At 40.8% G+C, this 15384-nt stretch overlaps 1 protein-coding gene across 1 annotated transcript in view; it reads right to left on the bottom strand.

The window, feature by feature from the left end:
• Positions 1-10528: 10528 nt before the first annotated feature.
• Positions 10529-15384, bottom strand: part of TMEM179 (transmembrane protein 179) — a 12436-nt gene continuing 7580 nt past the window's right edge. The window contains exons 2-4 of the mRNA XM_019518489.1: positions 14622-14759; positions 12753-12831; positions 10529-11023 (exon numbers count right to left, since the gene is read on the bottom strand). Of these exons, the coding sequence (XP_019374034.1) occupies positions 10844-11023; positions 12753-12831; positions 14622-14759 (397 nt within the window). The 3' untranslated portion in view covers positions 10529-10843. The remainder of the gene's footprint in view (positions 11024-12752; positions 12832-14621; positions 14760-15384) is intronic.

Here is a 15384-nt window from a genome sequence, read left to right as displayed (position 1 = left end):
GTGATTCTGTGAAGTGCATGCAATCTCTCTCCCAGATCAGCAGTTATTAAATATCACAACAGATAATACAAAGCATGAATGCTAATATTTAAAAATTTTGGGGATATATCATCAGCTGGTATAAAATGGTATAGCCCCAAGGAAGGAGGAGCTAATCCATAAACACCAGCAAAGGATCTGACCCTCTCTTGCTTTTAGAGATAAAAATGGTAATATTTTGTCCCAAATCATCAGTTTAGCAGGACGGCTTTAGCATGATTAAATAACGTTAATCTACATTTTCAAAGGAGTTTTCTTTCTAAATTGATACAAGAGAAAGGCCATAGCTCACAACTGTATAAATCACAAGACAATATATTTAGAAGAGGCTCAAATTCATTCAGGCTCTGCATTAGACATAAGCAATAAAAATACAGTTTAAATCTTTGCAGGCAGTATCACACTAAAGACTGATCCTTTAAGTCTACAATCAGTTTGTTAATGTTCTGTTCATAATGGCAAATTTACAGTGATTTGGCAAAACTCTCTGTTTTACTCCATAAATCAACAGCTATATGATGTTCAGGGGCCAGCCAGACATCATTTCTTAGTATACTTTGAATTGCCAAAGTTAAAGGCACAGCTTTCAGAGACTATCAGTAAGAGAGATTTCAGTTTGCTCACTCAAAAAAGTGCTATTTCCATGAGTTTAACTATGTCCACGCTCAGCATACCTGCTAATGAATCATCAAAGCTATGTGCAGATGAGTGCACTCTTCAAAAAGGTCCATTCACCCTTCGATATGTAAAGCTATTGGATTTGGATCTGCAGTGACCACAAGGACAAAGCTAAGCCTGAAGCGAATGCCAGTTTATCTACAGAGAATTGGAAACTTCATCTGAATCTGAATGTTCAGATTCCTCATGTGAAACAGGCTAACAATTTTCTTTGCTATTAGTTTTTATTCTGACTTAGTGGATGCTGCACTCTCTAGTGCCCCTTACCAGGTCCTGTCTCAAATAGAAAGAGATACAAGAAATAAGGCTTAATCGGTTCAATGTCAATAAAACCCGCTGTAAGGTTTGCAGGAATGTTTTTAAAGATGAAATGAGCCAGGGGAAGGAGATGTCAGTGCTATCGTTTTTTTAAATAAGCCTGCAGAAACCTTTTATCACAGTGCAATAGATCACAATATATTGATTTCTATAGTGCACGGTTTGGGCTGGGAAACAAAGCATTCGCTTGGTTCATACATTATTTGAGTAAGACCAGTAAAAGCATGCTGAGGGCAAATCTTCACCGTTTCTTAACATCCTCAAGGTACCTTCAGAATCGATACCCCAAACCTTCTGGATTTCCTATCCTCCTTAAATGGGTTGATTTTGCAATGCCATGCTTCTGCAGTGGTTGTGAACTCTACTGAAGTCATTTTTACATGGATACTGCACAGCAGGAGATGTTTGAAGTCATTTGCAAAAGGATTTTGTTAAATAATGATCTTGATACAACAAGAAGAGCGATTCTTGGCTTTGGGGATTTGATCATGAATCAAAGTCAACATTTAACACTTTTTAACAGTGGAGGTTAAAACCACTGTAAAAGCTTAACTAGGGACATGGTTAATATGCCATCACCTGGACTCTTTAAATCAAGACCTGATGTCTTAGTAAAAGATATACCCCATTTCAACCACAAATTATTGGACTTGTTCATGTTCACATACATGGTAGGGAAAAATAATTTCTTCCATGGCAGGAATTACTGGGTGAAGTTCTAGGGACAGTATTACAGAAGAGATCATGACAGACAATTCAGAGATTCCTTTTGCCTTAAAAATCTGTGGGTCTAATAGTCCACTAACCTAACTTAATTGGTATCACTGAAGAAATGCCAGTGGTAGCTTCTATGCATGAGATTTTTCTACCCATGACTTCGGTGGACTTGTACGAAAGTGAAACAAGGACAGAGATAAAATTTTCAAAAGAGCCTAAGGGTCAGAGAAGCAGAGGTAGGCAAAAATCTTTAATGAATAATAAACCTTGCTCAGAAAATACAGTTCTGGCCATCCAAAAACTATTCATAAATGTGAGTCAAATTGCCACATCCTTTCCTCAACTGACCAAAAAAAGGGGGGAAATGGGGGCTAGATTGTGGGGGCCAGTTGTGGGGACAACCCAACATCCCAGGGATTAGAGCATTCATGTAGGACATAGGAGACCTAAGTTCAATTACCTCCGCTGCTTGTGACCCCATATTTAGCACCGCAGAGAAGACTGCCCTTATCTTCCTAACAGAGGGCATTCTGGGCATGCCTTTCCCCCAAAAAACAGCCCTCCAAAATTGGGGCACATGACTTAAGCGGAAAGGCTAATTGTTCTTCACCGAAACAGAACCATGGAGGAAGAGAAGTATGGTGACACTGTGCTGAAAGATGACTTCCAGCTTCTCTATTGGGCACAAAGCAGGAGGGGTGGAGTCCAGTGTTAACTCTTTCACAGCCACTCTCAAAATCAGCAACAGTTCATTGGTTGAGCAGCCAAATAAGCAGTCAAAAATGGCTGCCAATTTGAACACAGCTATGAAAGGGTTAACACTTCACTCCATCCCTCTTGCTTGCTGTCCCAGGATGAACCTGGTAGCCATCGTGTAGCACTTTCATGAAAAAGACAGTTCTAAGCCATGACTCTAAAAAAGTCTTTTTTCCTACATTCTGCCTTTCAAAACCAAAGTGCACGCTTTATTTGGGGGCATGTGGTAGATGAGAAAAAAATGGTGCTTTACACTGTCTAACAGCTTCAACAAAAGGGACAGAAGACGAACCAGCTTCTGGATCCTCTACAGCCAGGTGGTTAGGGCAATTTCCTGGTCGGTCATGGACATGGTCTGAATCCCCCCATATCAGGGAAGGCACTGGAACTAAGTCTCCAACATCCTGGGTCATTGTTGTACCCATGGTTTAGGTGAATTAAACATTATGTTCTTTCATTTTCAAAGAAACACTGAAAACTTTTAAATCTGGCTTGGACCAAAACAAAGGTGCGTTTTTACCCTTCCTGTTCAAAAACTAGACCAACAAACTCAATTTGCCATCTTTGAAACTCAAGTTACCTTTGAAAATGGGACCTAGGCTTCTAAGTCACTTAGGTGCTTTCAATAATAGAAAACCCAAGTTGCTTTAGACAACTATGAGAGGTAGAAAAGTACAGAAATCAGTGTACATACATTCACATGAATCCATCGATACACTTACATCCTTTTCCTTAACAAATACAACTAAAAGCTTCACTTAACAGAATTCTGTGATAATAAATTATGTGGATATGTTGTTTAACATCTCAGACACCATGACAAAGGTTTTTGAAACAGTTAAAAAGCTGCCTGATCCTTCTCAGCTAGAAACACACAGTGTTAGGAAGAGCAACAATTGATTATGGTCTGGTCACTTTAAGAAAAATGCAAATGTTTGAGATATACCCAAACCCATGTCTGTCAAGACTAAAAGACAATGCAGGAAAGGCTCTTTCCTTCTAGCAAAGAAAAAATAGGAAAGAAATGTAGGAAATCATGGACAGAAATAATTTTAATTCCAGAGTCCTAAGCTGGTTAGTTACAGGAGCATTTTCTCACTGCCTGCAAGAGTAAAAACCAGATGTCTATAAGCTGGTCTTCTTGTCCAGAGCACATGTATGAAAAGGGCACTATTTGCCCCCCTCCCCCTGGGTCCTAGAGAGGTTACAACTAAAGCAGTCTCCAGAGCCTTTTCTTGAAAAGCAAACATGCTAATTAGAGCAAACAGAGCATTTGCATCAGCAAAGGTTATGGATTGGTCCTAGATGCAGATTTACTCTCAAGATCCAGCTATGAACGTTCCCAGGAATGCAACAATATTTGCATGCAGGGCTTTGACTAGGAAGAAGAAACAAAAGTTCACCAAAATCCCAAGACAAACCTTCATAAAAGAACATAGTTTTGACCACTCTGTATGATCAGCCAAACCCTTGCTGCTATCAAGACACAGGAGACCCAGTCAGGCAGCAGTAACATTTATATAGGAAGTTGGGATATTGGCATGGGAGGAGGTAAATTATAAACAATGCATTTGCTTACACACCAGATTCACCACAGAGTACAGGATCTGCATTCCCTGGTTTGCACTGCATAGATGGCAGATCACTCTGGTTTTGAGGTCTCTCCTTTTATATTGTACTTTTTAGAAAACAGCTATGTGGACATATAGGTTTAAAGATGATGCAGAAAATCAATTTTTAGCATGGTGGTAGTTGGTTATTAATTTCTTGCATCCCAAAAATCAGCAGAGGCTAACTGCTAGCAGCCACACTGGGAAATGTGTAAACTAAGGGAGTGTGAAGCTGCCAGACTTTCTGAGAGCTGAAATTCAGTACAGGCTCCATATAACTGAAAGTCTAGACCTGGATTCTTTGTGCACCCTATTTTCCCTACTTACATCAACAGGACTTCAAGTGCACAAAAATACAGGATCAGGCCCTGACTCAAAGCCCACTGAAGGTGGTGGAAAAACTTTGCTTGACTTCAGCAGGTTTTGGAGTATGCTATAAATGAGCCATCTCCACAGGAAGAAAACAAATACATTCAAAAAGGTCTTGATGGCCAAAGCTCCACATAATTAGTCTTTAGAGACTATCCAGATTAGTCATCAATTTCAGTTAATTAGCACCAGAGCCCCTGACCTTGTAACCAAACATCTAAACATATGACTGTGAAGGGCATGTGACAAGCAAAGTGACCATGTATTCAAATGGATTCAGTATAATTTTAAATAGAAAGGGCCAGTATCTCAGGTGATGTAAATCAGCATAAGTCTGCAGACTTGAATGAATCTACAACAGTTTACATCAGAAAAGATCTGGTTTTAGATTCTGTCATCAGATCAGCTAACATGAATAAGTGTTCCAATGGGTTCTCCCCTCTCATTTGCTACCAATCTGCAATCATATTAAAAATAAATCTTTCTTCAATAACTTACATTACTTTTTCTCTACAACTGATTTACTATTATTTACAAAAACCTGCCACTTGTTTTGAGCTGAAATCTTACGATTTGTGCTAGACAGTTTTAGTGATTTTTGGCAATTGAAGGGTTAGGCTTTTAAGAAATTATTTGAACTAGCTGACTCCAATGTGTCTCCATTTTGTATTAGCATTAGTTACTTAGCTACATCAAAAGGTCAATAGACAGCTAGGAGTCAAAATACATTTATATTACATTAGATAGATAAGGGTCCTGGGGATATCTGATATCTTTTATTAGACCAACTATTTTAGTTCATCTAATAAGAGATATCAGATTTACCCAAAGAACCTTATCTTGCCTATGTCCTTAGACCAACCAACTTTACATTACATTAGGAACTTTGTTCAAAAGGAATGTAGGCTTCTTGTGTTTTGACCTAAAACAGATGTAATGCAACAAAACAAAGTAAAGTGTGTTCTTCTTGTAATTCCCTTTAACTATATATTGCTGTCTTTTATAAATCATAAAATCCCTGTACAAGTAAAGACAGAGAACTGTTCCTATCACTGAAGCTGTTTGATAACTCATAGAGATATCAAGTGAGAAAATAGCGCAGAAAATTAAGGCTACCCAACAACTAATATGACATGCAATCTAATGATATTTTACACCCTTCTCATATTATAACCATGGGCATTAACCTAACAGCCCATTTTGCATGGCACACATTTATATGTATATACATGTATGTATATGTTATGTACATATGTATAAACAACATCTCTGATACTAAACAGCTTCATAAAGGCATGCTTAGATAAGCCTTCCCCATTTGTTACTTACATATTTCTCTAAGGAATTAATTTGTAGCATCCTCAAAATCACGATGCACCCCTCAATGTCCAAAGCATGCCTGTGATGCCAGGGGAAATCCACAAGCAAAACACTGCTGGTTTTTTGGATATTTAAGGGATAAGAATTCACAAGCCTTGATGCTCTTTTAAAAGTGCACTGTTCCAAATTATTTTCCCTTTGTTCTCTTTTAAGGAAACTACAATATTTTTGCTATTTTTGAGCTAGGTCAGATTTTTCTAGCCATGATTTCTCAACACAGAAAATCAATAGTGCCAAAGAGTGAACAGGAAAAGGGCAAGGGTGAAATCTAGAGCATCTGGAATGTATCTGATTTGGTAGATTTCTTGTGCATTAATACACTGTTGCTATTGTGGAGGGATGCAACAGAGTAGTGACTATTTGCATTTTCATAAATAATGTTTCATATAAACTCTATCATGCTACTATCAACCATTTTACATAGGCCTACTTACGGCCCTTGAGTCTGATTTTAACTATAATGACTATATCAGCAATATAAAAGCAATCCGCATTCTTAACTAGTCTATTCTAGTATATACACACTTCTGGTATCTCTTATGGGCAGTAACAGTAGAAATCTAGGGAAGCAAAGGCAAAAACCCCTTATCACACTCCAAAAGGGAAAAAAGATCTTCATTTCTGTTACATTTACTGCATAACCTGGCTAACAGCTGGGCTCTCCAGCATAATTTTGGAGAATGCAAATTAGATATGCCTCTGGAATATCAAAGACATCTGATGTATAATATGGCATTATTATCAAAGTCCACTCAATACTGATGGGCAGTTTATATAATAAAAAGAGAGTGCAGAATGCTGTGATACCAGTCCCAAAAAATCAAATTGCCATTCTGACACAGGGACATGTTTACAGTCTTGGCCCTTACCTGAGCAGACCTATTTTGGCTTGGATACTTCAGATTTAGATTATGAGCTGACATGGAGTTTTTTCACTGGCTGCAATTAGTCACAAGTGCAAAGAAAAAACTATTTGCCCCCCTCCCCCTGGGTCCTAGAGAGGTTACAACTAAACTATTTGTGACAATCTGGATGAAAACTTCCCCTTCCTTTAGACTGGCTTGGTTAACCTGATGGCTTCTAAACTCTGCCCTCTGTCTTCTTGGTATGAAGCATTATGTAAAGGTGGTCAAAGGAAGGGAAATGAACAATGTAGAAGTGAATTTGTTGCTGGGTCCAGAGCAGAGCTTCAGCATCTTTGTTTCTTGACAAGCTAGCTTAAAACTCAATATTTGGCTCAATGAGCCACATGTTGAAACTCAAGGGCAATGGAAAGAGAGGATAATACCCTCAAGCAATAGGGCCTTGTTACATGGTAACCTGAGGCAGCTTCTGGCTGGACCAGCTGCACTGGATTCACGTTAGCACCTTTTAAGTGGCTTAAAGCACTCATTATTTGGCTTCATGTTATGTCACTCCATGGCAGGATTCTCTTTAATCCATCTAATTTTACTACTGTTCCATTAACTTGTGGCGACTAGCCACAGCTTTTCTGCCCAAGTTGAAGTCCTCCAGCAATCCAGGAGCCAGTGGGCATATGGGAAGGCCAGGGCACAGCACCTCGCCCCCAGGCACCTCTGGTGGAGTGAGCACCACAGTCCCAGAACACCTGGTGGTCACGGTGGCTCCCGCCACCACTTGGACCAGCTCCAAGCACCCAGCTCCAAGCCAGCCCAAGCATGGGGCAGTGCACCACCTCCCCACTGTTATTAACACCGGCTCTCCTCTCCACCAGTGTGAGTAGCAATGGGGAGACAGTGCCTCCCCCCCACCCCCCACCTCTTCTTGAACTGATTTGGTCTACCCACACCAGAAGGAGAGCTGGTATGAGCAGCAGTGGGGAGGCAGTGCTCTTCGCCCCCCCGCAGCCTGGCTCACTAGAGCTGGGAGCAGAGCCAGTCTGAGGGCCAGTGAGGCGCCGCAGCTGCCAGGCACTCCAGGGCTGCAGCACTTGCTCTGCCCAGCAGGAGCAGCAAGACTGTCCTCCACACAGCTCCTAGGTCCTGCCTCTGCTCACCAAGCCTCCAGTGGCAAGTCACAGCTGTGCAGGTGAGGGGCAGCTTAAAGCAGGTTTTTTGCCTTACCACGTGACTGCTCCACTAAGCTGAACAGCACTAAGCTGATTAACATTTGTTCTGCTTACAGCACAGAGTCTGACAAGGCTCATAAAGGCTTTCTCTGCACAGTAAAATGCCTGTGAGCTGCAGGGATACCATAACACACCCAACGCTGTGGGTGGGATGCCTCCAATATCAGAAGCAGTGTAACCCAGAAAACCTAGCACAGCAGGCCCACTAATTAGCTGGCAGGTGCGCTAACTGCCTCATTCAGCATTGCTCATTAGCCTGGATGCAGCGCTGAGGCTCACAGTTCAGGATGCAACCCACAGAGAACAGCACACTGCGTGTAAGCATGTTTCTGCTGGGCACAGCCAGTTCACCACAGCAGGATACATAACCTAAGTAGCCATTACAAAGTTTTGAAAGCAAGTTGGCTTAGATAAACAGGGGAGTTGACTCTCCTGTTTGCATTACAGCGATTAAGGCTGAGATTTTCCAAGAAACCTAAGGGGGGGCCTTACCGAATTTCAGTAAGATTTGGGATCCTGGCTCTCTCATGCTCTTTTGAAAATCCTATGCTTACTCTATCATCAAACATTAAGCTTCCTATAAATTATCAGCCAAATATTGCACTCTTCTTTAGGGAACAGACTGGAGTGAATGGGCCCTGCAACTGCAGGACAGGGGACAGGGTGGAGCCACAGAGGAGAACCTCAACAACACAGCAGCATTTTCTCCTCTCAGACCCCTTAGAAACACTTCCAGCATGACAGTCTGGTGCCTTGGAGGGGAGATGTTGGGGATACTCCTGCTGCTTGTGGCATCACTGTTCCCCAAGCTCCATAGGAAAAATATTAATTCTGGCTCCATCCAGCAAGTTGCTAAAGAATGACCCTTACTTTGGACATACGAGTAGTGCTGAGGAAATCAGCAGTATTATCACATTCATAAAATGAGATATGTGCTGAAGGGACTTGTTGGACGACTCTTTCACTTTAAGCCTCAATCTGGCATTAATATATTTGGTCTCCACCTTCATCTTCTTGAAACCCTCCCCTGATGTGAAGCTGCAGCTACAGAACACCACAATACTAAAGCTGTATGGGAACTGTGCTCAATTCTGGAAAGAATCAAAGCAAAGGAACCGTGTCTCTGTGTAGATAGGTCTGGCCTCTGGGAACCACTTGGAATTCTGAAATTTGCAATTTCTCAAGGACCATTCCTCCAAATGCAAAATGAATGTAGTTCCACATCACCCAAAATAGGTTTCTGCATTGCCTGGGAACAATTTGGCTCTTGGATTCTTGGAAACTCAGCAAGATGTATTCAACAAAACTATATACTCTGGATGGCTACAATGCCTTCAGGCTCTGATCTAGCAGAGCATTTAAACCAGTGCTTAACTTAAGCACTGAGCAGTCCAACTAAAAATCAGTGGGACTATTCCCATGCATAAAGGTAAGTGTTTGCTGAAGCCCTCTAGTGAACTGGGCTATAGATTCATATTGTGCCTGATAATTATTACCTGTATGTTAGCAAGGCACTCATTCTCAGGCATGAAAATTCTGGACTCATCCAATGTATCAGTATTCTTAACTGCTTGATCTAGCTTTGGGTTTTCTTGCCTATTACACTATCATCTCATCTCCCAATGATATCACCCTGTCATCTGGGTACCTTCCAAGTAAAATTAACTTCATGACATTCGCTAAGTAGGTTTTATTTTTAATGGTTTTTCTCCCTTTTCAGGGTAGAAATAAGGAGCCCTACAATTCTCAGCTCAAGTTAGAAAGAAGTGCCCAACTGACAGATGGGCCAGCTATATAATTCCCAAACTGTGTTTACTGTTCACTGTGCTGATAGATATATACATACCTCTAATAAGCAGCTGCTTATAACAATTGTGCATACCTTACAGGAGATAAATAGCAGAAGAAACTCTAATACTCAAGTTGAATAGAATATAGTCTCAGGGATCATGTGAAATGAGCAAGCATTAATATTGTATATTAAGATAATCTTCTTACTATGCAAGCTTTAGCTACTGCCAATAATACATTTTACAAAGCACTGATAAATGTTAGCCATGCCAAAGTCTAGGATAAAACATGAGCATAACTATTTTCTACAATCTTTCCATAAGATAGTATTTTCAAGACACTGTAGCAACTGTTTTATGCAGTTCATCATAACTAGCAAATATGAAGAACCTACCTAAGAACCCCACTCCGCATGTTCTAAACCAAATCCAAGGAGCAGGAATACAAAACCATCAGCCTTGTGTCCATATTCAGCAAATGAGGTAACAAAGGCCCTCTCTGGACTTGGATCAGAGCAATGCTAGCTAAAATTCTGTTAAAACCATGGTACAGACAACACTGAAGAGGAAATCTAGAACAGGAGTGGCCAACTTGCACCATGCACGCCACGTGTGGCACAGGAAACCTCTGCATGTGGTACACAGATCAGGGAGGGGACAGGTAGCACAATGGCAGGTAAGTAGAGTAGCGGGGTGGGCAGGAAATACAGGGCAGGAAACAGAAAGCAGAGCAGCTAAATGGGTAAGGGAAGGGGACTAGAATGGCACTCGGGAAAGGCACACCTGCCAAAAAGGTTGACCCCACATGATTTTGCTAGTACAATTCCCTTCTCACAACCGGCAAGCAAAGCATGTTAGATCTCCAATAGCAACAGATTCCAATACACGCAACAAAGTAAGTCAATCAATGGTACAGCATACAGTTCATTGTCTATATCTCAACAGAAATAGGTCTTTCAATGATTTCTTAGTAAAGGACTGTGCAATTCCAGATTAAATTTCTGTTCAGAAAGGCAATGATCTCACACACTCAATTCACTTACTTGACTTTAACTTGCACTGCTGAATTATAAAATTTACAACCTGCACGGAGCATGTTAGATCATGCCGCTTTTCTCATCCTGCAAAGAGGTTCGTGAAGAGGATCTTCCTAGCAACAGCTCCTTCTCATGGATCAGGCTATCTAGAAGGTCCTCCTGTCTGTAGTTATGATAAACCTTCAGGAAGGCCAGGATGGTAATCCCCAGCCAAGTCAGCCAAGCAGCCCAGAAACCAAACTAGACAGAAGAGATGAGGGAGAGATTAATATGTTTTATAAAGATAAAGCCAACCCACAGTGAAGGGCCAGGTCCTTGGATGGACAACTTCCAATGGAGCTAGGCCAATTCATACCAAATGAAGAGAATGAGCCCAGTGTTTCTCAACCTTTTTAGGCTTGTGACCTCTTATTCAAAATCAGAAAGAACAGAATACACTAGAAATCACAGCATTAACTTTCTGTCCCTAGTGCAGGGGGGCTGGACCCAATGATCTTGTGAGGTCCCTTCCAGCCTCTTACAATCAATGAATCTGTGAACCTATGAATCCTCCTCTCTCAGGGAAAAAATCATAAATGAAGGAACTACATGAACATGACAGGTGTATGTCTAAGCAAAACTATGACAGGTGCTATTAAAAGCATGTTGAACTCTACCTTACTGTAGAGGTGGCAATAGTCTGTGATTTGAAGTTTGTTCTAGTGACTATCTACTTAAGGGGATGGTAGGAATTTGTAAAACAGCCTGTGTAAAGCTGGAAAAGAAACTGTCTTCCAGTCTCATTAAAGTTTTTGTGAATTAAAAATCTTTCCATTCTAGAAAGTAAAAGCAATTCACTCCAGGGTTAGGGACAGACATTACACATAACCTGGTTTAAGTGATCAGAAACTGCTCATAGAACAGTTCTGCTGGATAAAGGGGGTATTTGATTTTATGCAGGATAGATCCTCTAAGAACATAAGAATTGCCATTTTCTGGGTCAGGCCATTGGTCCATCTGGCCCTGTCTCCTATGTCACACAGTGGCAGAGAGTGGGTGCTGCAACGGAGAGTGAGCTGGGTATGAACAGGGTTGTTTTTTCCCTCCCACTGTCCTCTCTCACTTGCAACCCCCCTGCATCTAGGCTAAGTAAAGACAGTCAAAAAACCTGAAGCTGAATTGACTCAATCTTCATAGGTTAGAGTCTACTCTAAGCTGTGTAGATTGAAATGCTAAGCAAGTAACCAGACATTCACTTTTGACTCTGGAAACACAGCCACATGCCTGCAGTGACTTGGGCTAGAAGCCCAGGAATGCTAGAGCAGCCAGCTTAGGCCCAGGCTAGTCTACCCATTCTGTGACAGAGAGTTTAAGGGGAGGTGCAAAGCATTCTGGGATGCTGGGGGAACTGAGTTAACATGAAACTGGAGGGGGTCTGGGAGAGAAGTTCAATAAACCAATTTAACCTAAAACAGTAAGTCTGATACAACGTCCATCCAGGTTGATCTTAAACTGGTTTCAGCCATTTTGAAAGCAGTTTATGTGCCCTGAACTTCTGTTGTGTTACAAATTTGAACCGGTTTCCAATCACTTATACCAGTTTAAGTGTAATTTCTGTTCCTAGCCCTAAGGTCTAGGAAGTTCTGAGTCAGAGGCTGTGCCCCTCGCACCCGTGTTCAATCACTACCACTTTCCTCCAAGAATTTGTCCAATCCCTTTTTGAATCTGGCTAAACTGGCAGCTTCCGCAACATCTGGTGGCACTGAAACATGAAGTAACAAATAATAACAACAGTAGATGTAAATTCAACGTCCATAACTATTTTTAATGTAAAAGTAATGTGACACATTGCTCCTGGTCCAGCACTCACTGACACCTATGGATAATTCTCATCAGTTTCAATGGATCAATTCAATCAGCTCCTATGGCCCTAGACAGATGCACAAATAGCAAATTAACTGGAATGTTGTGGGATCCTATTCTGACCTACCTGTGCAATAGCAAACTGGTCATAGAAGGCAGAGTTTTCTAAATTCAGTTCGAGATCAATATCCTGTAATTCTTCACAGCTACCAGAGGCAGGCATTAGGGGAAGAAAAGAAAATTATTTCAGAAAGTCCAAACGATCAGACTAAGCATAGGATGAAAAAAAAACCCAAACATTTAAGCATTACCCTAGCCACAATGGACTTCTAAGAGCAAAACCTCATCACTATAAAAACACATGAATATGACATCATCATTAAAGAAATTACTCTGCTATCACTGAAATAAATACAGGATTTTTTTTTTATCTTAAGACTACTCCTAGAACAAACTGTGAAGTCAGTTCTAATCACCTTCCTTTATCCTGAACAGAAACACCAGAATAAAGGCTGCAAGTTTCAAACTCATAATGTAATATACAGTAATCAATGATTGCAATACTTGGGTTGGTTGCCAATTTCCTCTAAAATTAAGGTAAAATAAGCATTGAATAGTTTGGGGTTTGTTTTCTTTTCTTTTTTTTGAAGAGTAGGGAAAATCTACATTTAACCCTAAGTGAGCAGTGGTCTTCTGAAAAATGTAATTGTTATAATATAATGTCATTAATATGTTTGAAACCCTCCTCTTCTAACACCCACCCCTTTCTCTCCCCCTATCCCCTCCCCAACACACATTTGGCATTACCCCAGCTGTTCCTTTCACCCCTAGCCAAAACAAAGCACAGGAGCCTCCATTACCTTTTGACATCATCAGGGAAAACGTCAGAAGAAAGGATTGTGTGGGTGTTTGTTTCGGATGCTCCAGCAAGGAGAAGATACTGTGATGGTAAGAGAGAGGCTGCCTACTGATTTTACAAATAAACTCAGACTTTTACTGGTGGTGTGAAAAAAATCCCAGGATTTTGAGGTGGTCTTTCTATCTCTTGGTTGATTTCTGAAGCCTCTTCTCTGTCCTGGTCAGTGGTGTCGGCCATCTTGGATTCTTATCCGAATATTCGATTAGGCGTTTTTTGTAATCGAGATAGAATTTTTAACCGAATATTCGAATAATTCGATTAATCGTTGCCGCCCTAAACAGAACATTGTACTATGGCATTTTACAACATATGACAATGCAAAACATAAATGTATGCTTCAGTAGTACTGTTATTCAATATCATATGACATAAAATGTCACCTTTTCCTACCAGTTCATTGTTATTTGTTTGATACTATAACTCATCTGAAACTATCCTCTGCCTCCTATACTGAACCCAACCATTGATGGTACACATTAGATTGTTTTATTAACTCAATAGCTTGTACATTTTATGACAATGCTGATCAGCAGTATTTTGCACTTTATGTAGTACCTTCAAACAGGTCTCCAGGTGGTGGAAATTTTAATACCACCACTATGAAAAGAATGTTTATACCCATTTTACAGATGGGTCCATGGAGGTACAGAAAGGATAAATAACTTGTCTGGAGGCATACAGTGGGTCAGCTGCAGACCTAGGACAGGAACTCAGGAGCCCTGACTCCCAGTCCCCAGCTCTGATCACTGGACCACACCCCCTCCCTCATTAAATAGCAAACATGAAGGTTTCCTTTTGAAATCATACTAACCTCTATTTGGCGTTCTTGAATTTTCACATGTGACTACTCCCTAGATGTTCAATCACAGAAATAACTGATCATTTTGTTTCCCCATGGAGATTAAAGCAAAGTTTTATTTGCTGTTTGGATCCCAGTCTAGAAACCAAACCATAAATGACCTTCATGTCATGAATACCTTTTCTTGCTTGCTCTCCATGTGTTTAATAGCTACATTTTGTAATACTTCTGTTTATCTGGGTACATATGAAAAAGGAAATGTAATCTTCAATACTAACCTATTTGGCATGCTTCCTTTTTCGGTAATAGCATCACACCACATGTTAAATCCAACACTCACTATAGTGCTGGCAATAAAGATGACAAAAACCACAAAGGCGCTGATCAGCAGATTCAGGAAAGCATAAAAGAAAGAGCTGCAATAAAAGGAAGAAAAATGTAACTCATAAACAGCTGAAATACAGCATCAGCAGTCTCTCGAAGTAGGATGCACTGGGCACATATGTAAGATACCAGTGTCCATTAGAAATACATCTGACTTAATTAAAAGCACCTCATACGATTGACAAACTAAGGGTTATAAGGTTGCTTCTCATTTTCCTTACCTCTTAGGCTCTTCTGCTTATTTTTTTAACGTAAGAAGATAGGACTCTAAATCGTAAATACGGAGCTGTGTACTTGCTCTCATACAGCATAGCTTACGTTAGCTCTAATGATGAAAATCACCATTGTTAAAATAAATGTCATTAGCTCAAATTATGTAGTTTCATAGTTTCATAGTTTCTAGGGTCAGAAGGGACCTGAGCAGATCATCTAGTCTGACCCCCTGCCATGGCAGGAAGAGCACTGGGGTCAAATGACCCCAGTAAGGTGGTCATCCAACCTCCTCTTAAAAACCCCCATGGTGGGAGCCTGCACCACCTCATTCGGAAGCTTGTTCCAGACTCCAGCCGCCCTGACCGTGAAGTAGCGCCTCCTGATGTCCAGCTTAAACCTTCCCTCCGCCAGCTTGTGACCATTGTTCCTGGTCACTCCTTGCGG

Source organism: Gavialis gangeticus, unplaced genomic scaffold (assembly GCF_001723915.1).
Source record: "Gavialis gangeticus isolate Ggan-Ray unplaced genomic scaffold, GavGan_comp1, whole genome shotgun sequence".
NCBI classification, from domain to species: Eukaryota; Metazoa; Chordata; order Crocodylia; family Gavialidae; genus Gavialis; species Gavialis gangeticus.
Note: the sequence above shows the minus strand (reverse complement) of the source record. Positions and strands in the feature narration are given on the sequence as shown.